The sequence below is a fragment of the Hakea prostrata genome, chromosome 1 (assembly GCF_041222555.1).
Source record: "Hakea prostrata isolate BN-2017 chromosome 1, UWA_Hpros_2, whole genome shotgun sequence".
Taxonomy (NCBI): Eukaryota; Viridiplantae; Streptophyta; class Magnoliopsida; order Proteales; family Proteaceae; genus Hakea; species Hakea prostrata.
Genome location: NC_142600.1, coordinates 17,413,921 through 17,436,609, shown reverse-complemented (window position 1 = coordinate 17,436,609; position 22,689 = coordinate 17,413,921). Strand labels below are relative to the sequence as shown.

At 37.4% G+C, this 22,689-nt stretch overlaps 2 protein-coding genes across 3 annotated transcripts in view; one reads left to right on the top strand and one right to left on the bottom strand.

Annotated features, from left to right (window-relative positions):
- Positions 1–491: 491 nt before the first annotated feature.
- On the bottom strand, positions 492–1,746 carry LOC149027963 (uncharacterized). The gene is made up of 2 exons (XM_089147572.1): positions 1,569–1,746; positions 492–1,457 (listed from the first exon to the last, which is right to left on the bottom strand). The coding sequence occupies exons 1-2, from the start codon at positions 1,675–1,677 to the stop codon at positions 625–627; spliced, it is 942 nt and encodes a 313-aa protein (XP_089003698.1). The 5' UTR covers positions 1,678–1,746; the 3' UTR covers positions 492–624.
- Positions 1,747–5,200: 3,454 nt separating this feature from the next.
- LOC149027962 (Spc97 / Spc98 family of spindle pole body (SBP) component) overlaps positions 5,201–22,689 on the top strand; it is a 29,636-nt gene continuing 12,147 nt past the window's right edge. For both annotated transcript variants that reach the window (XM_089167312.1, XM_089167308.1), the window contains exons 1-11: positions 5,201–5,490; positions 5,762–6,409; positions 6,914–7,120; positions 7,219–7,530; positions 8,333–8,445; positions 8,776–9,960; positions 10,748–10,889; positions 10,993–11,152; positions 12,538–12,701; positions 13,850–13,935; positions 18,000–18,099. In XM_089167312.1, the coding sequence (XP_089023438.1) occupies positions 5,320–5,490; positions 5,762–6,409; positions 6,914–7,120; positions 7,219–7,530; positions 8,333–8,445; positions 8,776–9,960; positions 10,748–10,889; positions 10,993–11,152; positions 12,538–12,701; positions 13,850–13,935; positions 18,000–18,099 (3,288 nt within the window). In that variant the 5' untranslated portion in view covers positions 5,201–5,319. The remainder of the gene's footprint in view (positions 5,491–5,761; positions 6,410–6,913; positions 7,121–7,218; positions 7,531–8,332; positions 8,446–8,775; positions 9,961–10,747; positions 10,890–10,992; positions 11,153–12,537; positions 12,702–13,849; positions 13,936–17,999; positions 18,100–22,689) is intronic.

Here is a 22,689-nt window from a genome sequence, read left to right as displayed (position 1 = left end):
TCAAGAATTAGAAAAAGTCTGATCCAATCCTGATGCCAACATACGTTTCACCATCTAAAATCTTTCAATAGCAAGTGGCTTCTTGAACTTTGTTTTGCTCACCATATTAATGGAGATTTCAAATATCTAGAGACTTCAAATCTATAGATTTCAAATTTATGGAGTCATAATTTATAAAATAAAAAAATTTTTAATTTATTCATCCAAAAAATTTTTATAAAATTAATTGTTTGATTAACTGAATATGTGGAATGAAATTTGTAGATTCATTAGTAATTTTTGTGAATGGGCATATGTTTAGCATTTTTATAGTAGGGATGAAATCTCTGAATTTCACCTCATACCCATAAATTTACATATTCACGTTTTTAGTGTAAAAAGATGAATCTCTAGATTTCATGAATTTAGAGATTTTTACAACCAAACGGGTGTAAATCTCGCATTCATAAATCCATAGATTAATTAGGAGCCAATAAGAGTGCATAAAGAATTAGGAGCACCAGGATTTTCATTCAATTAATGTAGGAAGTCTTTATTTGATAAGGTCACCCATTGCAATTCTCATATCAACACTGCAAGTAATTATAAATTTATGTATTACATGAAGTAGCACAGTTTCTTAAGCTACTCATCTGTAACTCCTGGATAAGAGCGTTGTATAATATGCCTCACATAAATCAACAGCCCCAGCACCACCAGAACGCCCACAACCATATTTATAATCAATTGTTTTGGCTTATGAAGTCCCATGGTGAGATCACTAGCAAAAGTAGCAGCAGTTGCACATCCTCCAAATGACATTTCTCTCACTCTTGCACCACCGTCATCGGCGTCGCCTCCTTCTTTGGCTTTCGCCGCTTCACTTTCTCCGGCATACCCTTGATCAACCTCTCCCTCCTTCTCCAGGGCTGCTTTCTCAGCTTCTGTTGGCTCATCAACTTTCTCATTCATTTGTTGGTCCACTTGGGTTGGTTTAGGCTGCACAGGAGTCTCTGGAAGAGATACTGGTTTTTTACTCAGTTCCGGTTGGACCTCTGGTTTGTAAACCGGTTTACTCCTAGGCGTTTTTGGGAGATCTGTCTCGGGTTCCGGTTTCTGGAGAGATGTTTCGGGTTTTTGACTCGGTGGTGATTCTGGAGCTGGCTTAGGTGGGACCTGGGGCTTCGGCTCAGTCGCCGGTTTCTTTTCTTCACTCTGAGCCTGAGGAAGAGGAGGAGGCGGCGGTGGTGTGGGTTTCGTTTGGAATCTGGGCTGGGCCGGATCCACTTTGTGAGGCATTATGATGTAAAGAACTCCATCATCGAATTTTGCCTTCAGACGATCCAAGTCGGCGATGTTTGGAATCGAAACATTTTTCTCGAAATGGCTCCATTTATTGTCGCCGAGATTTCTTGCTCCACTGATCTTCAAGTTCTGTAGGTTAGTAAGCGCAGCCTTAAGTTCTTCTTTCTTAAACCCTGCATAAACATTAAACAACATGAAGATTGCTTAATCACTGCTACCTGCGCATGCAGGTGATCGATTTAACTGACAGGCCATCAGAGAACACATGAAATACAAAAACATACCTGGAAGGTTGATGGCGAGAGTGTCTGATTCTTCCCCTTGTAACAATTCCGACTCAGGATCAAAATTTTCGTACGAACGAGGAGCAGCGGTAGCTCGGTTTGTTGCCATTTGGGTTTTTCTTTTGTCTTGTTTCTCTACAATGGGATTTTGAAATCCTAGATGTAGTTATGAAAACGAAAGCACTTGCAGGAGGTTTTTATATGCACGACAGCGAAGTTACTGTTGGGAGTTTCTTTGAAATGAAATTATTCTTTAGTTGGTTTCGTAGGCTTTGTGGTTGTAGGTTCGAAAAATGCTTTAACCATGCATATAGATCAAGTTGGTCGCATGCTGTACGAATAGAGATTATGATTCTTTGTTTAGTTTGCACTCTTTGGAACTCCTCTTTGAATCCTACAAGGTACACATCATGTTTCCTTTGTGTCTTTTACTTCTAATATTTTTTTTTTGTTCCTCCTTTGCTAAGAAATGACATCCTTGTATCTCAACTGAGAGTCTGGGATATTCCCTCTTAATTATAGAAGAAAAGTTCAATCTTGTAGATTGTGTTTTCTTTTTCTTTACTATATGAAAGGCATAAAGCAGGTTTGGCCCTTGGAACATTGCCCCAGTTCAGAAGAACCGCATATGGATCTGGTATAACAGTTGAGGAAGTGGCTTTCGGTGATCACTTTGAGTATCCTTCACTCCCAAAGGGTATAGGTTTGTTGTGTCACCTTGCTTGGTTTATGGGACCTCTCCTTCTGCTCAAACCAGAGATTAATTAGGATAAATGGAAAAGAGGAAATCTTCTGTGGGAAGAAATCGATTTTTCATTGGCAATCTAAAATTTTAAGATATTGAAACTGTTAATAAAATAAAATAAAAAAGTTCGTTAATTTGTAGAAACTCAATTAAGTGTTAGTTTCCTCTAAGCAATGGTTTTTCCTCCAACAATCACATGTGCAAATGCAATGATATTCTTCAATCATTTTTTGTGCAAGTTAGGTTTTCCAAGACAAAGCAAAAAATTTGGTTTGCTAAGTCTTCAAAACCAATCTCTCACCATGCTTTAAAGATTCAAGTCATCTATGACGATGATCAAGAAAGCATTAGAGCAAAAGACAGACCTACATTCGACTAGGGAAGGGATTGCACAAGAAAATTCATGTTTTGTGCTCCAATCCTCTAGTGTATATGGGTAGGTTTTCGAAGAGCCGTCAACTGTATAGTTTGTCTCTCTCTAAGCCTCATATTGATTCAACCCAACCAAACCAATTGACACTAGTTCAAATGGTTTTTCTCCTCTCTATAGGAGTTTAGATTGATCCAATCCAACAAAATGATTAAGACTAGTTCAAATAGTTCAACCATATGATCACAAAAGTTTCGATAATTTGTTAACGCAGAGTCGCTCGGTTAGTAAGACCAACACTTCTTAATGAAGAGATCGTGAAAAATAGACATCATTGACTTCAATTTATTAAAGTTTTATTTCTTATAATTTGAATTTTTGATTATCTGAGATTCTGATCTATAAATATAAATAGATGTACGCTCTCACTCTCTCTAACCTTTACTACTCCCATTTCCACTTGACTATATTTTAAGAATATTAAAAACTATCCAAACCAATAAAAGCAAGCCAAAATCAAAATTAAAGCCGATGTTTATATATTTCATAAGGTAAATAAAAAAATAAAACTAATGATACATAATATATTATTCACCCAATAATACGTTATGTCTAGTGAAAATCAAACAAAATTTATTTATTATTTATAATCTATTATTCATAAATAGGCCATAAACGTAAACATAAACTATGTCTGAAATAGTTTTAAAATTGAAATGATTTTTAGTTTAATATAATTAGCTAATGCCCAAGTTATGTGGTTCTTTCACTTAAACATGTACTGAAAATGCCTCATTGCATATTGGGAGCTTTCACTGTCCGGAAATAAAATGATTGGTCTTGTAATGCTTTAGCATGTGGGCCTCATCTACATTAAAAGCATTTTGGATCTTACCACTGGGCCCGTGCTGGTTGCTAGCTAAACCACACTGCCCTTGAGTGTTGGTATCAAGTCATTGGGCTAGCTTGCCCTTAAATTGCAAGAGCATACCAAGCTATCCTCCTCTTTGGAGGCCACTTCAAACTACCCTAGTGCTATTCAACTTGTTGGAGCGGATAGATGGCACATGATGATTCGTCAAAGTACAACGTGTGTACATCTACCAATGTCAAATAGAGGTTCACATCCAAACTAACATCTTTGTATCCTCTTGAGAGGGAAAAAAAATTAATACCCTTAGAGCAAGGCAATGCATTCCATCCTCTCGTAGATTCCCCCTACCTACAATTCCCCCCCTCGCTAATTCCCCTCTTAAGATTGTGCCATGTGGCATTCAAGTAATCCAACGGTTATCTAATTTAAAATAAATTTGAATTTTATTTAAACCCACCCATAAATTTGAATTTTATTTAAACTCTAGTTTGTTAAAAAAAAAAAAAAAAAAAAAAAAAAAAAAAAACAAAACACCAAAAAAAAAAAAAAAAAACAATAAAAAAAAGGGGTAATCTTTGGATTAACTTAAACACTACCACATTTGGGTCACAATCTTATGAAGGAATTGCAAGGAATTGTAGGGAAGGGGTAAAATTACAGAAGGGTTCTATGATGTAGTCCCCTATTAATGTGGGAAAGCAGGGCAAATTTGCAACTTCGGTGAATTCCATTTTCACACTGTTCGTATTTTTTGGTAAATTCAGATCCTTTCAAAAGCATGATATAATCTGTTGTCTAAATGCAAAAGTACATCGAGAGCAATATTAAGTCAATTTATAAACACTACCTTAGAATGACATAACAGTCCCTTTGATGCCTTTTTCTGTTTTGTGATTAGAACAATGAATGAACGCACATTTTCATAAAATTCTTAAAAAAATAAATAAATATTGATCTAATATGAAAGCTAAAATAAAACAACAACCACCAAAGGATTGGGTGAGGTTATTTATTTGTTTATACCTTTTATTTTTGTTGGGTGGGTTGAGGAATTTTCTTTTGGGTTAAAATGCTAGGATTGACTCTCTCTGGTGACAATGAGAGTAGGTCTTCGATGATATGCCTTCCCTTTGCTTCACTTAGTGGCTATGGTAGAAGATATGTTCATTTTGCTATATTTCAAGAGTAGTTAACACAGTTGCAGACACTCTTGCTAGGAGGGTCTTGTCGGTTGTCGATTCTGTGTGCGATAATTTGACCTAATTGCCTTTCATGGCTCTAGGTGCCATATACGCCTGTATTTCGTCGTATTATAGTTTTTTTTTTTTTTGATAAACCGAAATTTATTTCAAAGAGCAAGCAACATAAGCAATATACAAGATGTTAGCGTTACGCAAGTCTAACAACCAACAGTGTTGCATCCCCTAGAAACAAAAGAAAAGTTACAAGAAATCAAATAGAAAGACAAATGAGTGATATCTTCCACAATGTTAAAAGACCCACTGGACTAGAAACTTGTAGCATGGTTTTCTTCTTAATTGGTGACTAAAGAAAAGAAAAAGAGGAGTACCTACCCATACATATGAATTTGACCGTTAAAAAGAAAAACCTAAAATAAAAGAAGCGGGAAGTCGCACCAACGCAAAGGCTTAAAGCCCCCTTGGATCGGCCACGATAATCATGACTCATGAGTTAGTCACTCACTCAAACCTTATCGGCTAAAGGAGAAAATAACTGAATCGACGTTCTTCTGAGTTCACTGATGGCAGTGGACTTGAATTTCTCTTCGTTGTTTCAAGATCTCAAGTTAGATGATCAATGTCTCTCTTCCAAACCCTGGGAGTCGATTCCTGTCGAAAGTGGAGTCTCGCTTTCCGGAAGCTGTGACCAAACTTCGTCTTCAGGGCCACTTTACGAACCGTCGACGGTTTCTGTAAGCTATCAGATCTTCAGTTCTGATCTCCTTAATTTCGGATTTGTTTAGTTTCATTGTCTATTCTTCAACCCTAGTTTAACCAAATTTGATTGGACGGTGCATTTTTTGCCCATTTTGAAACACGATTCCTACAATTGAAGGACTTCTTACTATTATCAGATCAGAGAAGCTGTATATTGTGAAATGCACCATAAACATGAGTTAATTCTTCACTATTCTGACGGTATTGTAAAATTGATCTTCTTCTCTTTTTTTTTTCCCCTCGTAGGAAGCCAGTTTGGTGAGGTTAGTTATTAATGCGTTGCAAGGTGTTCAGTCAGCTCTTGATGGCATCGAAAAACTCTCTGCGGCCTTTTGTGCTGATCCAGCTGACAGAACCGCCCATCGAATTCCTAGCCTGTGGCAGCGATCCTTGAGCACTAAAGCTTTGGGAAATATTCTCAAGTCTATAAGACGGTCGGGTTTTCTAGTTCTACTCATTGGCAGATTTGTTGACTATTTTCGTAGTAGATACTCAGAATCTTCTGGCGTTGAACCATACAGTCTTGTTAATCAAGCATTTGCAGTTGCAGTTGGAAAAGTCTTAGAAGGATACATCTGTTCGCTTGATACGTTATATGCTTCAGTAGATCTTAGGCGTTCATCCAAGAATGTGGAGTCATATCAACTTGATTATTCTGAAATTGGCTGTTTCACAACTGTCGTTCATTCTCATGTCACTCTCCTTGAAGTTTACCTACACACCAAGGAACTGAGGACTCATGTTGAGGCTCTTGGAAATATATGTCTTCTCAAGAAAGTAGATACTGATTTCTCCGTATCTTCTCTTGAGGATTCAATTGCAGAAGCCATTACAGGGTTCCATAACTTTCCCATGGCTGGCAACTTACTTACATACTTGTATACTCACCTCCGAGTAAGTTTAGTTCAAATATTTTGGTTTATCATTACTGGTTTATACTCTATATTTTTGTCTATGTTTTATTTCTTGGTAAGATACACCCTTTCTTTCTTTTTTCTTTTTTATTTTTATTTTTGAAACCCATTGTCAATAAGCCTTTACACATCTCCGGGAGATAATCATGTGTTCTGTGATTACCATTTGATGTCTAATCTGTGCATTCAATAAAAACGTTAATTGTCTTATTCATAATTTTCCTTTTTATGTTATTACTGCCATTACAATTTACCTTATAGGTATGTTATAGAAATACACACTTTTGGAAGAATAATGAAAAACGAAAAACATAGTTATTGCATTTGTCAGGCAATTGACTTCTATTTGCTAATTAAAACAGATTGGTGTCTTCTTTTGGGATTATTTGTGGAATCTGTGGACTAAATATTTTGCATGACGAAATAGTTTTCTAATTGTTGCTCTTTATTTGTTCTGAGTTTGGTATTGTTGTTCTTCTTTTAGGATGCTGATCCAGTTCACCGGGCACTTCTTAAGTTTCTCTTTCGCTGCTCATGTGAACCGTATTGTGGGTTCATTAAATCATGGATTTATCAAGCAAGGATTACTGATCCTTACAAGGAGTTCTTTGTAGAGTGTGTGGAAAATTCTCCCCTTTATTCACAGGGCAAAGCAGGCCTTTGTTATGATTACTCATTGGGATATGTCAAGGTAATATTATTCATTGAAGTCCAAGTTTTACTTTTTCGGGACTGTATTTAATAAATAATCTCTAAGTTCAATTCCTAAAACCCGTCTTTGCACCACAGGAGCAAACTGGAGTTGCAATACCTTGTTTTCTGAAAGATTTTTGCATTCCCATTATTCGAGCAGGTCAGCAGCTTCAAGTGTTAATTAAAATGCTTGATCTATGTAATTATATGGGTGGTGGATGTCATAATTATGATGATATCCTTCCTTTCTGGAATGATTTGTCAAGTGGATATATGTCCTGTTTTCCCTCCTTGACTTTCAACAAAAGAAGTATGGAAGAGATTGTACTTACCAGGGAAAGAATGTACAAGATGATGCAGGAAAAATTGCAAAATTTCTTTACAGGAATAGGAACCAGATGTCAAAAGGTGAGCTCCAAAACAATAAGTTGTTTCTTCCATTAAGATTGCCTCCTTAAATGGTTGCTTTCTGCATGTGTGATCAAGGAATATAAGAATAATAATTGTTTACTTCCTTAGGTCATGCTTGTTTGTACCCTGTTTGTTTATATTGAGCAACTAAAGTAGTGCAATAGAAATAAGTTTTCCGACCCCTAGCATAAGGTGGGAGTTGATGTGATCATTAGCATTTCAGGTTGTGCAGTGATTTAAAATGTAGAATAGCTGAGAGCTCGTGTTGTGTCAACCTATGGAAGTGACAGTGCACAAGGGGCTTAAGACATGTTGACCTCAAAAAATGCTAAATTTGTCAATCTTAGATGTTACTTCGGCCCTTCTCTGATCACTGTGCTGGTGTCAACCCTGATCTTCATGATGGTTCAACTCAACCTTCTGCATTTTAGCTATTTCTGATGTCATGGTTCATTTTCATGCCATAAACATGGTTTATGAGGTTGTTATGAACAACAAGAAAAATGGTCATTTCCCCCCTCTTAATGAATTTTAAGAGAAGTATCTCAGATAATATCTTGTAGTTAAATAATACAACTGTTTTCATATCTCTCTGCTTGGGGTTCCCATGGTTGCTGGCAGGATCCTGACTCTTTTTCGTGTCCTTTTTGAGTATACTGTAAGTGCACTTTTGGTCTTCACCAAAAAAGGCGTGTACTTTTGGTTATATTTAAGTTGTGATGCTGCTCTGGATGTTGTCATATCTTCGTAGATGCATTTGGAGAAATTGCAAGAAGATTTATTTTTGTTATTTTTTCAGGTAATCCCCATCTTTGTTGATAGTGGTATGGGAAATCGAACATTTCGAGTTCCACGTACATCAAATGACAGCTTGTTTTCCCCTTCCTCAACTACTGATGATGGCGGGTCATTGTTAGTTCTCTCTCTCTCTTTCTCTCTCTCTGATGAACATGTGTATGTGTATATGTACACAAACATTCACATTCACTCTCCCCACCAGAAAGAAGTAATTTCCCTTTTTGTGAAGAAAGAGAGCACAGTTTATGGATTCCACTTCATTTTGTGCTTCTTGTTGTGTGTTAATTTATCTTTTACCAGCAGTTCCTCATGGTTATTTTTTATTTTCTGATTTTCCCTTAAAAAATTAGAGATTTGCTTTTAGTTTGAAGGTTCATGTTACTTAAGCATTTCAAATATTATTATTTTCTGGATAATGCTGACACTTTGATCCAAAATTTCCAGAGTTGGTGTTACTAAGGATTCTGATGTTTCTAGCACTGCTGAGTCCTCTTTTCTGGTTGATCCCTTAGACTCTTCAGAATCTGAATCTTTGGATAGTTTTGAAGAGCAAACTGAGATGGAGATGCTCCCTGAGCTACATGGTAGTTTATTTGTGAAGGAAACTAGATATCCCTCTGCTTCTGGTTTATCAACAATTTTACCAATAGCAAATTTATTACAAAAACCTACTCAAAATGAGAAACTACATGCTTTGGAAAATTCTTCTGATAAAACCTGTGGAAGATTGGACTCAGTCAATCCTTTCCTGAATCCTTGTCAGAATGAAATAAATTTATTGCATTGTCAGTTAGAGGACTCAATAGTGGCTGACATGTCAGAGATTCAGTCTGCAGATAATCAGTCTGATATATGTTGGCCACTTGGAAGGTTTTTAAAAGATACTTTTTCTTTTGATGAAAAGTATAGAGCTGAGTCACATCTCAAGAACTGTAACCTAAAGGTTGCAGACAGAAATGTGAAAGTTCAGAAGGTTGGATATCCATATTTTGATGAAGTGTTCACCAACAACAAATTTGTGCAGCAACAAGCCACTGGCAGGAGTCAACTTGAAAATAAAAGTGACGTTTCATCTGAATCATTTGTTGTCCCACCATGGAAGCTTAAATACAGCTACAGTTTTTTAAATCTTAACCCTGTGCTTACAAAAGATGCTCGGTTTCATACATCAAACAAGCCTGGCAATAAAAGCTCGATGGAGAAGAGAGGATCGTTCCCATACTTTGACTTTTCATCCGTCAAAGATCCTTGCAAGGCTTTTGGAGAAACATATGTTTCAAGCCATGAACATGAATTTCGATCTGCATTTCCAGATTTCACTGGGTCTAATGTAGCTGCAGGAGGTGCTAATGAACATCATGAAGTACCTGGCCATAACAGAGAAGGTGTTCCAGTTGATACATCCAAAATAAGTCATATTTATCCACCTCCTGGCTCAAATGAAAAATCACATGATATGGATCTTGGAGCAGGTGTTTCTGGTGGAGCTGAATGGGAAAATTCACTGAACTATTCTGGTAAAATTATCGAACATCGTGCGAAAGGCCACCAACAGAGTTCAATTGTTATTGGTGAGACACCTATTGATGCCATCATAGACAAATGCATGCTACAAGAAATCATGCTTCAGTATCCTTTGATCCTTTAGTTACTGCAGGTTTTGGATTAATGATCATTTATATATGCTTTAAACTTTTCTCCCTGTTTCCTGGTTGGTGGTTAACACTGAGGCTCCAAGGCTGGTTTTGCCTCAAAATTAGGGGGCTTGGCCACTCTATTATTGCGTACTTGTGATTCTTATCCTTCCTTCCCCGCGATACTCAACCTTGTCCTCCTCTCACTTTTTATTTTTTATTTTTTATTTCTCATGAACTAAGTGCAATGTAGGAATTAGGTTATCTTATCATTGTAAATGTTGTATCTATTACTAGTTTTGTGAAATTTACTGTTTTCTGAACCATGTTGCTTTGTTATATCTATTGGTTAGCATGAAAAAAGAACTGGCATTCTCATGGTGAAGGTACAAAGTGGGAATAAATGTGGCTACAATTTTTTTTTAGTGGGGACAAATGTGGCTACAATTTTTTTTTGGACAAATATGGCTACAATTTGCAGCATGAAGATGGATTTTGAACTAGAGCAAAACACAACCTTAACATATCTGATTCTTTGTTGATACTGATATCATTGATCTCTTCCCTTTGACTGCTATTATCTTTTTTGTGAAGTTAAGCATGGAATTGAAATTAGACTTATTCCCTTGTCAATTACTGGTGAGGCTGGATGATGACACTGTCAGATCTTATTGAAAACTGAAAAAAAATCTGTTATGCAGTCACTGAGCTGTGCTCAATCTAGTTGGTTGCTTTTGAAGGAAAAAATTTGTACTAGTACTGCTTTTTCTGAACTTTGCTAGATATAAGTATGTTAGCAGTTTCACCATCAAGTTGCTTGAGGAGGGATTTGACCTACAAGAACATTTGTTGGCATTGCGGCGGTACCATTTTATGGAATTGGCAGACTGGGCAGATTTGTTCATTAGATCTCTGTGGCATCATGTATTGATTCTCATGGATATAGTTTTGATTTGATAATGTAAATTAGTCAATCAATATAATGGCATGTCTGGAACAGTGACTTCTCTTTTGGGTTTTCAACCAGAAATGGTTTGTTGCAGAGGCAAATGAAGGAATATCAGTAATACAAGGACTTCTTAATTTGGCAGTTCAGAGATCTTCATGTGAAAGAGACCATTACAAGGACCGATTATTTGTATACATGAAAGAACCGGGAATGATGCCCATTTCAGCTTCTTCTATTGGTTTGGATTTTCTTTCTCCTGATGCCAGCTTTTCCTCTGAGCTTTGTTTGTTTCAGCATAAGATTTTTTACTTTGAATTTCACTTCAGAAAAATCAACATGTAAACTTTTACTTGTTGAAGAATGTTCTAAAGTTTGTTTTATTGTGGAAAAAACATGAAAAAACTGCTGAACACATAAAATTTAACATGTTATGAATTGAAATTTACCGTAGAAGTTTTTCCAGGTAAAATTTATGTTGAGACAGAGTAGCCTTCTACAACTGGCGCCTTCTCCTCCTCTGTATGGAATCTCATCCAGCCCCCTTCCCCACAATCACTTGGACCCCCAAGGGGTTTGGTTTAGAGGCCACATCCCCCGTCACGCCTTTGCCACTTGGAGAGCCTTTACCCTCTACTTCCCACCCAGTCTTTCCTTCTAAACCGGCACCTTAATGTCAGCCCCAATTGTGCCCTCTCTTGGAACAACCCCCAAAGATGCGGACTACCTCTTCTTCCTCTGTGCCTTCTCTCGTTGCTTGTGGGCGAAAGCCGTTACCTCCATTTGGCCCTGCTCCAGACGCTCCTTTGGATTCTCTCGGGATTGGTCTGGTTTCTAAGACACTTTGCAGGATCTACCATTTGTGATATGGCAGCTAATTTGGTGTTCAATGCATTGACTATCACCTGTGGTGGGAGCAAAATTTGAGAAGGTGGACTTCCAAAGTTAGATCCTTTGATGCGATTGGGAGAGCTATCTATTTTGATTTATCTTCTAGATTCCAGTTTCTTCCCCAACCCCCAGTTGCGGATACCTCAAGGAATAGAACTATTGTTGTCTACTAGGGTCTAGGTTGTCCCTTCTTACAGAGCAGTAGATTGTGATTGCTTCCCCCCTTCTCCCCTCTTGTAAATTCTTTATTCTCCTAATGATTATATTTCATTTATCCAAAAAAAAGAAAAAAAGGGAAACTTATGGAGAAGAGGTTGCTTAAACAAATCTCTAGCCAAGGTCCATAATTCTAGATTTGTCTCCAAGTCTCCATTTTGATTTTTGTCAAGTTTGGTGAAATATCAGTAAACTTCCCTTTTAGGGTGAACCAGTGCTGGAGGCTTCCACACAAGCAAAGTCCCGGGGGGGGGGGGGCATTTTTCCTATGCAGCCTTGCCCCAACAATTTTTGCTGGGAGACTGTTTTGATACCTTGACTGCAGGCTATAAGCCTATAACTGTGGTCCACCCTTAGTAAACTTAACTTAAAATTTTGGATTATCATTTCATTTTGGTTCATGCAAAACCAAAATATTTTGGTTATTTTGCTGAAAGTTTAAATCATGTGTACAGCATGGTAGTTTCTTTTTCATTAATTCTTCAAGATATTGAATTATTTATTGTGATTCAATGGCAGGAATACATTCCTTTGATTTCATAGGGTTGGGCTATAGAGTGGATTGGCCAGTTAGTATTGTTCTAACTCCCGATGCACTGAAAATATATGCTCAGATATTCAGTTTCCTGATTCAAATCAAGCTAGCTCTTTTTTCCTTATCTGATGTATGGTGTTCATTGAAGGTACAACTCTCTAGCTGCGAATCTTTTATTTTTACCAACTTCTTCCATGAAACATTAAATCATAAATTATCTTTGAGTTTCAATCAATTGCTGATTCATTACTCTTTTGTTTGCTCTAAATTGTTCATTATTTCTGTCTTTTTATTAAAGTTTACATTGTAGCAAATATTTTGGCAAATGTTTCATCCTATTTCAAGATTTAAGTATCTGCTTCTTAGAATTAGTCAGTGGAAATTGAAAGTAACTCCAAATCAGAAATGGCAGTTGTAAACTCACCAAATCTAACCTCATGGACTGGGTTGAAACCATAGTAAATAATGTAGAAGAGTTTCAGTTGAGAACCAATCTACAGTAGGATCAATAATAGTTGCAGCAGTCAAACAAAACCTCTGTCCAAATACCTGTTTGAATGGAAGTTCTAGCTGCAGTTCAGCACTGTAGCTTGAGTGAGAGGTGATCTCAACTTGAAGGTCTTCTTCTAATCAACAGCAGCAACACATTCGCAGCTTCAGTAGGTTCGAACAAGAATATTAATTAAATTAGATCATTAGTCTAGTAGAATTTTCAGTCAAAACTTGCTTGAGATCCCATGTGGTCCTAGCAGAGATGCATTCGGCTGTCACATTAGAGCCCTTCTAGAAGTCTTCACACAGTCTGGTGTTGGGCCCAACAATTTATAATATTCTTACCATGGCATAATCAGCACTGTAACATTGTTCACATGAAATTGTTTTGGCCTTCTTTTTATCATGTTCTGTCCTACATCAGTAAACCTACCTCAATAAAACAGAAATCACCAAATCTGGCCTCAAGCAGATGGTTGAAACTATACTTAGAGCACCCAACAACTAGGGAACAGGGGTGAAGAAAGAAACTAATAATAGAATTGTTCTGCAAGCTGCTGTACCGTAGTAGAACTAACAATACATGTTAACCAAGTATGACAGAATCCTTCATGACAGTATGGAGAAGTTCCAAATTGGAGAATACTAGCTTGAGCTTGAATCTTGTTGCATGTATAATCCTTGAAATTTTTTCCATCCTATTAATGTAATATTTCCGAAACTTTGTTTTACATTTATAACCCATATTTCTCATGAATTCTCCATGATTGAATCTTTACTGTAAAATGAATTGTCAATTGGCAGACTTTGGTGCATTCAGTGAGTGATGTTCATAAATCTGGTGTTGGTTTACAGAATTTGAGTTACTTCAATGTCTTAATTAAGTTCAGGTACAGTGAACAATCTTTGTTCTCTTTCCTCTCTTTTCGTCTATTGTATCTCTGTCCTCATTTAGTTCACCATTTGCACAGTTGTGTATTTCCCTTCTCTTCTTGTACTTAAATTTTTTTTCCATTACTAATCAGAATTCTATCTCAGAAGTCATTCCATTTTTTGTATGTATCATATACTACTCAGTTTACTGTGTTCATGGTTGAAGATCTCGGTCTTGGAGCCAACTTGGTCCCCCCCCCCCCCCCCCCCCCAAAAAAAAAAAACACACACACACACACTGATTTAGGGTAATTTTTTGCTGCCCACTAGACTGGCCATCTTGATGGGGATGGGTCTGAGACTTGCTATCCCATTTAGGCTTTTTGAACACAGTGAACTATCAAATTTAAAACAACTAAGTGAAATACAAGTTTGATTTCAGCGCATAAAGGCTACGACATAACAAAGTCTAAAATACTCTTTCCTTCACATAATTTAGTAATTGAAAGTAATCAAATCATTCATTTCATTTTAAACGACTTCAATAACCGTTTGAAACATTGAAATAACAAAAAAGTGGTATACCTGTGAGCACATCATTTTGCATTTTGAAACATTATATTTCTGTTTAGATAAGTAGAAGGTTTCCCATGCCATAGTGTTGCAATTGTAACTATCTTATGCTTCTACATAGAACATGTGAACATGTAAGTGTTGTCATCAAGAAACTAGAGGAACAATAATCTAGGGTATTGAAGATGGGTTTGCATTGAGAATCCTGACATTGACTCCGTACTAGTGGACAAAGCCCTTGATTGGTATAGGGATTTGGATAGGTTGTTCAAGAAACATCCTGATCTAGTGCTTGGAATTGTTTTACCTCTACATGGCTAATGAATATGGATAACCATACTGTGACTGTAACACCCCAAATTTACTATAGCCAATATTGTTGGAACTGGTACAATGCTTGTCATAAGCATAGTTTTAGTGCCCCGGTGATGTCTGACACAGTTGATGCTCACAATCACTCGTAATTTCTTTACTCATGCTTCCAAAACTTTCTAGCATGGTTGTCAAAGTGTCCGCCTTGGTGCCTAGGCCCATTTTTGGGTCAAGGTGACCTGGTTTCGCCTTGGTTTTCATTGCCCTCTTTCGCCTTGTGTCACCCTGACAACCATGCTTTCTAGCAAGTAGCTCATACTCATATCCCCAAGCTCTGTCCTTGTCTGCAAGTCATGATTAAGTCTGTTGTAAGCCAGCTGGGTTACCATAATCTTGGTCCTGTACTCCTGTGTGTCATCTGTAAACTTAGTCTCACCTGTATAATACGTCAGCTTCTCCCCCTTTAATTGTACTAACGCTCTGGGCTGTAAGAACAAAACCCTGACCCAAATTCAAACAGGTCTAAGGCACCAAAGAATTATTCTTTGTTGAAACCCTGACCAAAATCCAAACAAGTCTAAGGTAGCAAACAAAGATTGCTGCCAAAATCCTGACCAAATTGTATTTTCTTTACAAAGAAAACCAGAAAATTGATCCCCAATAACTGGGGATGATCCAAACAGCGGCACTGGACCCCGACAATACCTCCCAAACAGAAATTGATCCAACACTACACACAGGAATTCAAACTCTGATTTATCCAAGCAAAAAATTGATATCGCTAAAAGAATGACAGCAATAACAATCACTGGCACATGTCTTCATTCAATCCCTCCAAAAACTGATTGATTGTTGTCTTTAATTAATCCATCAATCCTTCAACGCATTTGAACCACAAAACAACAAACAATGGGGAGAACCACCCCCTCCAGGTGTAGGCACAAGTGCACAATCTCTTGGGTGAAACCGGTAACAATCAAATGGAAAAGGGACTGTTGCATTGGACAAAGTAAAATCAGATTAATGTTCAGGAATTGAGCTCGGATACCGTATAAAGAATTAAGAAAGAAAAAAAAAAAAACAAGACGGAGAAGGATAAAAAGGGAGAGAAGAAGAGAGGAGAGAAATAGCAATAATGATAGGAGTCACAACCTTATGTTGAGACTGCCCAATCCAATGTATATATAACTGACAGTGAAATTTAAGTGCTACACCCTTGTCTTGCCTTGTTTCCATGACAATTGAAAGTCAACCTAGAGGGGGGAAGGGTGAATAGGTTGAAACTAGTGAAAGCAGAACACGATTTATGGTGATTCGATTCAACTGAATGTACGACCACTCCCTTCTAGCACCTCTAGGAGGTATTCGGTAGTTTGTCCACTTTCAGTATAGTGGGTGGGGACATAAGACCTCTTACAAGATCATTATTTCTGGGCAAGAGCACCCAACAAAGAATCATTGCTTCTAGGCATGAGTACCCGATACAAATAATGAAATAAAAACAAAGACCATGTTGCGAACACTTACAAGACCTTAGGGTGGCCCTTCCCTTGGAATGAAATGAATGCAAATGCATGATTAAGCCTTGACCTTTCTCAACCTTGAGATCAACACTCTTTACCATCGTAAAAAAGATTGAAGAAACATCTAAAGGGGTACTCTCCTAGCCTCACCTTGGATCAACATATCAACCATCTTCAAGAAGAGGGAATGGATCATCAAAGGGATTTTGGAGATTTGGGAGGCTAAAGGGCTACATTAATCCCATAGTAATGATTGCTTTTATGCTCCTTCGGATTAGCGTCAGAGAGTGTCAGAAAGACCTCTATTCATAGCCAAAAGGTTGGTCCAATTATGGTTCCAACTAATAGACAATGGTCATATTTTTGAATTACCAGTTGACTTGTTCAATATAGCTATTGTGGACTAGCTGTTATAGTACAAATTTTAGAACCAGTTTGTTGCCAGTTTGTTGGGTCCATCGACCTAGTAGGCTGGAAATTCAGCTGGTCAACCTGATGCTTATCTAGTACATACCGTGAGCATTCTGTGATGCAACTAATTGCACAGGCTTGAAGGCCAATTGCTCGATTGGTGCTCAGACCGAATATATTTTCTAGGGTTTCCAAGGTTATTTGGGTACACCCCGAATGTTTGACTTAATTTACCCTTTTGTCCATGTGGTTGGTTTCGTAAATTGTCCAACTTCATTTTTCCATGCAGTTTTATGTGCCACTTTCTATAAATAAATACATGGAATTACAAAGAAGTTTCTTCAGCAGTCTTGAGTCTTCAATGTGTGGTTGCATGTTGGGAAGTCCATTTCTTGGTCTTCAACACCTTTGGTCCTCGTAGATAATCACTTTTTTTTTGCTTCGGGACAGCTTCCATGCAATTTACACTCTCTACTTGAGTATATGTATTTTTGTATAGCTATTCTTCTCTTAATCACACAAATAGATGGTTAGCACATGAATGAATGTGTTTGTTATCATAAAAGCACCTTAAGGGTAGATAGGTCAATTCCCAAGCCAATACTCTAGGGATAGTTAGGTCAAGTCCTTAACAATCTCCTTCTTTTTGATGATGACAAACACACATGATTCAATAGTGACAAGAAACATATATATATATATTTAATTTATTGGACATTTAACCCTAGTGAACTGATTCAATGATGCCAAGCATAATATGTTAATAGAAATTAAACCATGCCAATCATATTGAATCAATCAATGGAGTGTTTTTCCCTCTTTTTCTTTCTTCTCTCTTTCTCCGTCTTTTGTCGTAGCAAAAGGAGGGCTTCCCTTGAGTTGGAATAGTGGGCAAATACTCCCTCTCAACCAGATACACATAAAGAGTCACAGAAGGCTCCTCTCAACAAATGTATTAATAAAAAATATGTATGGAAATTAAATGAACTAGCAATTTCAGTATTCTAACATAAAAAGAGCAATATATAGCATCTAGAGAAATAACAACTGTATCATAAACATCCACGGGGAAAATTAAAGAGTATTGAGCGAAATAGCCAAACTATCATCCAAAAGCAGAAGCAAAAATTATTACAGTCCAGAGTTTTTAAAAATGTCATAAAAATTCCTAGACTACGGAGTATTGTCCAAATGTAGGTGGGATGTCATCTTATTGTATATGCTTTTGAGCTTATTCTTATGTTGCTGCTGTTGTATTTCAGACACCAGGTGAATCATTTTGTGTCAACTTTACAACAGTATGTGCAGTCACAGTTGTCGCAGGTATCCTGGTGCAGGTTTCTTGACTCCCTTAAGTATAAGGTGAGCGAACATCTTTTGTCCTGATCTATTGATTTCTTTTAAATACAAAGTACCCCTTGTCTTTAATTGTCCATTAGTTTTTACTGATGCTGGCTATTGTTGTATTGTTCTAAAGAAAATATTTTAGTAATTAAGAATCTAACTGGGTTTACCTGTGTGCATGTTTTGACTTTTAGTGAAGATAATAACTTTCATGTTTGATTGGAATTATGATGTTTTTCTGTCGTCTGATTGAGTTGTCACTTTGCACAAGTTTAATAGTCCATATTTTTAAATATTTCTGTTTGTTGTTATTATTATTATAACAAACTGTGCAAAACTTACAAAGAGGTCTAGAAAACTTAACACCATCCCTTGACTGTTAAAGGCTGAGGGAAGATTACTATTTTACTCGCAATTATAGAATGAAATGTAAAAGGTAATTTAAAATTACTTTTATACCCTAAACATAACCCAACCCTATTTTCAAAGTTGAACCATGCATTTCCCCCTTCACCCATCTTCCTTCCTTTACTTTCTTCACCCATCTCTCTTGTCAGAGAATAACCTTTAATGAATCAAATCAGTACTGGAAGAAGGAGAAGAACAAAGGAGAAGAAGAGGAAGAAGATGAGAGACGAACCACAGCAAAGGCTTGCAATTCTAGCAAGTGAAACTAGAATAGCTGGCTTCCTTTATTTATAGATCTTGAGAGCTAAGCATACAACTTGAGTGACAAGAAACTTGTCCTCTAAAAAGGAAATAAAAAAGTACAACTTGTGGACAGAAACTTCTAGTAACTCCTAAATCTGTCCAAAATTGAAACAACAGAAAAGGAAAGTTCTGAAATTAGTAACTAACAGAAAAATAGAAAGTATGTTCTCTAAAACTCCCAAACCTTGTGCACCAAGGTTCCTACACAAAAAATAGAAAGTAATGCAATCACATAAAAAAAGGAAATCACCACCAAAGCAAGCTTGCGCACTGCTGCCTTGGTGCTTCTGCGCATTCTTAAACACTCCCCCTTCAAGCTGGAGCATGCAAGTCTCCCACGCCTAGTTTGCAACAAATAGATTGAAAACTAGGTCTGAACTTCTCTAAACAGGGCTTTAGTAAACAAGTCAGCTAGCTGATCAACAACACTCACAAAGGGAGTCTTGATAATTTTCTTTTTGACTGCATCACGAACAAAGTGACAGTCCACCTCTATATGCTTTGTGAACACTGGGTTACCAGCAATTTAAGTAGCAACTTGGTTATCACAGAACATCTTCATAGAGGCGTTGATTGAAAATCCCATTTCCTCCAACAAGGAGTGAAGCCTCATAGGCCATGGCTCTATATTTTGCTTAAGCACTAGATCGAGCAACAGTGAACTGTTTTTTACTCCTCCAAGTCACGAGATTCCCACCAAGAAATGTATAATAAACTGTAGTAGATTCGGTGATCAGCTGAAGATCTTGCCAAATCTGCATTGGAAAAGGCGACCAAATCAGAGAATGGATTTGGTCGATAAATGAGCCATTTTCTGAGTGCACTCTTGAGATACCGAAGTGCTCTCATTGTGCTGCAACTCAATGGGCCTTCCTAGGAAACTGCATAAACTTACTCAACACGTCAACAAAATAAGAAATATCAAGGCGAGTAATGGTGAGATAAATAAGCTTTAATTAACTAGCTAACAAATAATAAATTAAAAGGAAAATTAGCAACATGAAGTACAGATGATAAGGTAAGGGAAGATGTAGGAGAAACACTCCTAGAGCCTAAAATAGGTGTGGAAGTTCCGTTAGTTGTGATAACAAAGTTATTAGTAGTAGATTTAGAAAAAGAACTAATAAGTGATGACTTACCAGTCATGTTGGGAAGAAGCCCCTGAATCAATGATCCAAGGGGTGGATGTTAAAGTGAGAAGAGCTATGTTACTTGCAAGAGAAAGAGTGGTAGCAAAAGTATTGGTGGATGTGAAAGTGGCGGTCTCAATATATTGTAGATGGCAAAGGATTTGGCTTACATCATCTCGAAGAGTCTTAGACAAGTCCCTAGAAGAAGATCCAGAACCACTATCGTTGTTTGCTATTGTGTCAATACCACCATCAGATATGACATGATTGGCAAGTTGCTTGGCCCACAAGTGTCCAGCTTCATTGCAGTGATTACAAAGCTTAGATGCCTTATCAAACTACTGAACACCACAGATTCCAGGTGGTCGACTAACTCCCCCTGAAGCATGACCACGTCCCCTTCCACAAGATGTAGTAAAGGAAAAATTTTCTCCTTTAGAATTATTTCCAGGAGAACCCCCTTCAGGTAAGGCAATTCATTGAAGTCTAGAATATGCTTCACTAAGGTTGGCGATGCTCACTAGTAAGAAGATGTCCTTTCATAAATTTCGGTTCAGGGTTCAATCCTGCAAGAAAGTTAGATACGGAAAACTCATTCTGTTGTGCCTTAAGCTTCTATGTGTCTGTCGTGAGAGGTTGAAAGACATTCAACTCCCCCATCATGCCTTTAAAAGAGTTGTAATAATCCTATAGAAACTTGTCAGCTTGCTGAAATTGAAATAGATTTTCATAAATATTATAAATCTGAGTCATATTTTTAGCCTAGGATTTAGGGGTGTCAAAAAAACCTTGTTGCCTTGGCCTAGCCAAGCCCACCCTGAGCCCGGCCCAATCTTAGTCCGATTTTTTCAACCTGAGGGGTGGGCTTAGGTTAAAAAATAATCAACCCTAACAGGGTCGGGTTGGGTTTGGGTTTAGCCCTCGAGCCAACCTGGCCCAGCTCTACCCGATGCTCGTTAGTGTTATTTAGTTGAAGTTGTATTTATGCTTAAATTCAATACAAGCGCAAAAGTAAAACAAGTGCAGCGCTGGTTTGTTGGTAAAATCAATACTCTTCAGTAGGAAGGTTGTGGGTTCGATTCTACCAGATGGCACCTTTATCCCTTTTTTTAAAAAGAATAAAAACTAGGGTTAGGGTAAGGGTTAATCAAGGCCAACCTGACCCCATTAGGGTTAATCAGGGTAGGCTGGATTGGGTTGGGCACTGTCAGGGTCGGGCTAGGGTAGGTAATTCCCAAACCCCGATAGGGTTTGGTAGGGTTTGGGTTTTAATTTCAGCCTCTAGGGTTAGGTTAGGGTTCAAGGCTCGCCTGACCCAACCCGGCCCGTTGACACTCCTATTGGGAATAGGTTTCTTGCAAGTCATCCCATATTCCCTTGGCAGTTTTGTGAAACATAATATTGGCTGTAATATCAAGTTCCATGCTATTCCACATCTAAATTTTGATAATAGCATCATCTTGGGTCCAACTAGAGAAGGATTTGTTAGTTTTAGCAAGTGGTTCAGCAGCTTCAGCCTCAATGAACTTAAGCTTACCTTTTGCAAGTATGTAAGCATAAACAACTTGTGACCAAAGCAAATAATTAGAACTACCTTTGAGTTTGATGGATGTAATCTAAACATTCACTAGATCAACTTGTGATCACTTGGATTCAGCAGGACTTGTAGTTGATCAGCAGTAGTTGAAGACATTATAACTTGTAGTAGATATCAGACAATCAGCAGGGTAGAAACTCAAACCAGTATCCCAGAACTTGAAGTAGAAATTGCAACAGAAATTCTGCAGAATTCAGGCTGAATGGGAAGAAAAAGGAATCTATAAAGTCCAGAAATAGAGACTAATGAAGGAGTATAAAAATCAAAATATAATATGAGTTACAAGATCTTTAAAAATAGGGGTAATAGGAATAATAGATCAGTTTACATGCATACCTGATCTAATAGAGTATTAGGTGCAACACTAGATGGCTGTGCACCAAGGAGAATAGAACACAGATGAAGGACTTTGGAAGAAAGAATGGAGCAACACTGTTTTTTTATACAATAAAGGTCTGATACCATGTCAAAGTTGTAATAACTATAGGGGCATTAAATTGATGAGCCATACGATGAAATTATGGGAGAGAATAATTGAAACCCGTTTGAGACACTTAATTACAGTTACGGAGAACCAATTTGGGTTTATGCCGGGAATATCTACAACGGAGGCTATTTACTTAATTAGGAGACTTATGGAAAGGTATAGAGAATGTAGGAAAGATCTTCATATGGTATTTATTGACCTAGAAAAAGCTTATGATAGAGTCCCTAGAGCGTTAATTTGGCAAGTACTAGAGAAAAGAAGTGTTGCAAGTAAATATATAGATATAGTTAAGGATATGTATGATGGTTTAGTGACTAGTGTTCGAACAGTGGGGGGACAAAGTAATGAATTCCCGATAACAGTTGGGCTACATCAAGGGTCAACTTTAAGGCCATATCTATTTGCACTGGTAATGGATGAATTAACCAAAGACATTCAAGATGAGGTCCCCTGGTGTATGCTTTTTGCGGATGATATTGTGTTGATTGATGAGACCCAAGTGGGGATTAATACCAAATTAGAATCATGGAGATTAGCTTTGGAATCAAAAGGCTTTAAACCTAGTAGATCGAAGACAAAATATTTAGTTTGTAACTTTAGTCATGATCGGGCAGATGATGAGGTGGTGATACTTGACGATAAAGAGATTCCTCAGAGTGATTGTTTTAGGTACCTAGGTTCAA

Excerpts from the sequence above, each read along its gene's own strand:
- LOC149027963 (XM_089147572.1), bottom strand. The coding sequence starts at position 1,677 with ATGGCAACAAACCGAGCTACCGCTGCTCCTCGTTCGTACGAAAATTTT. Across the intron at positions 1,458-1,568 it reads TCTCGCCATCAACCTTCCAG|GGTTTAAGAAAGAAGAACTT; the intron begins GTATGTTTTTGT and ends ATGTTTATGCAG.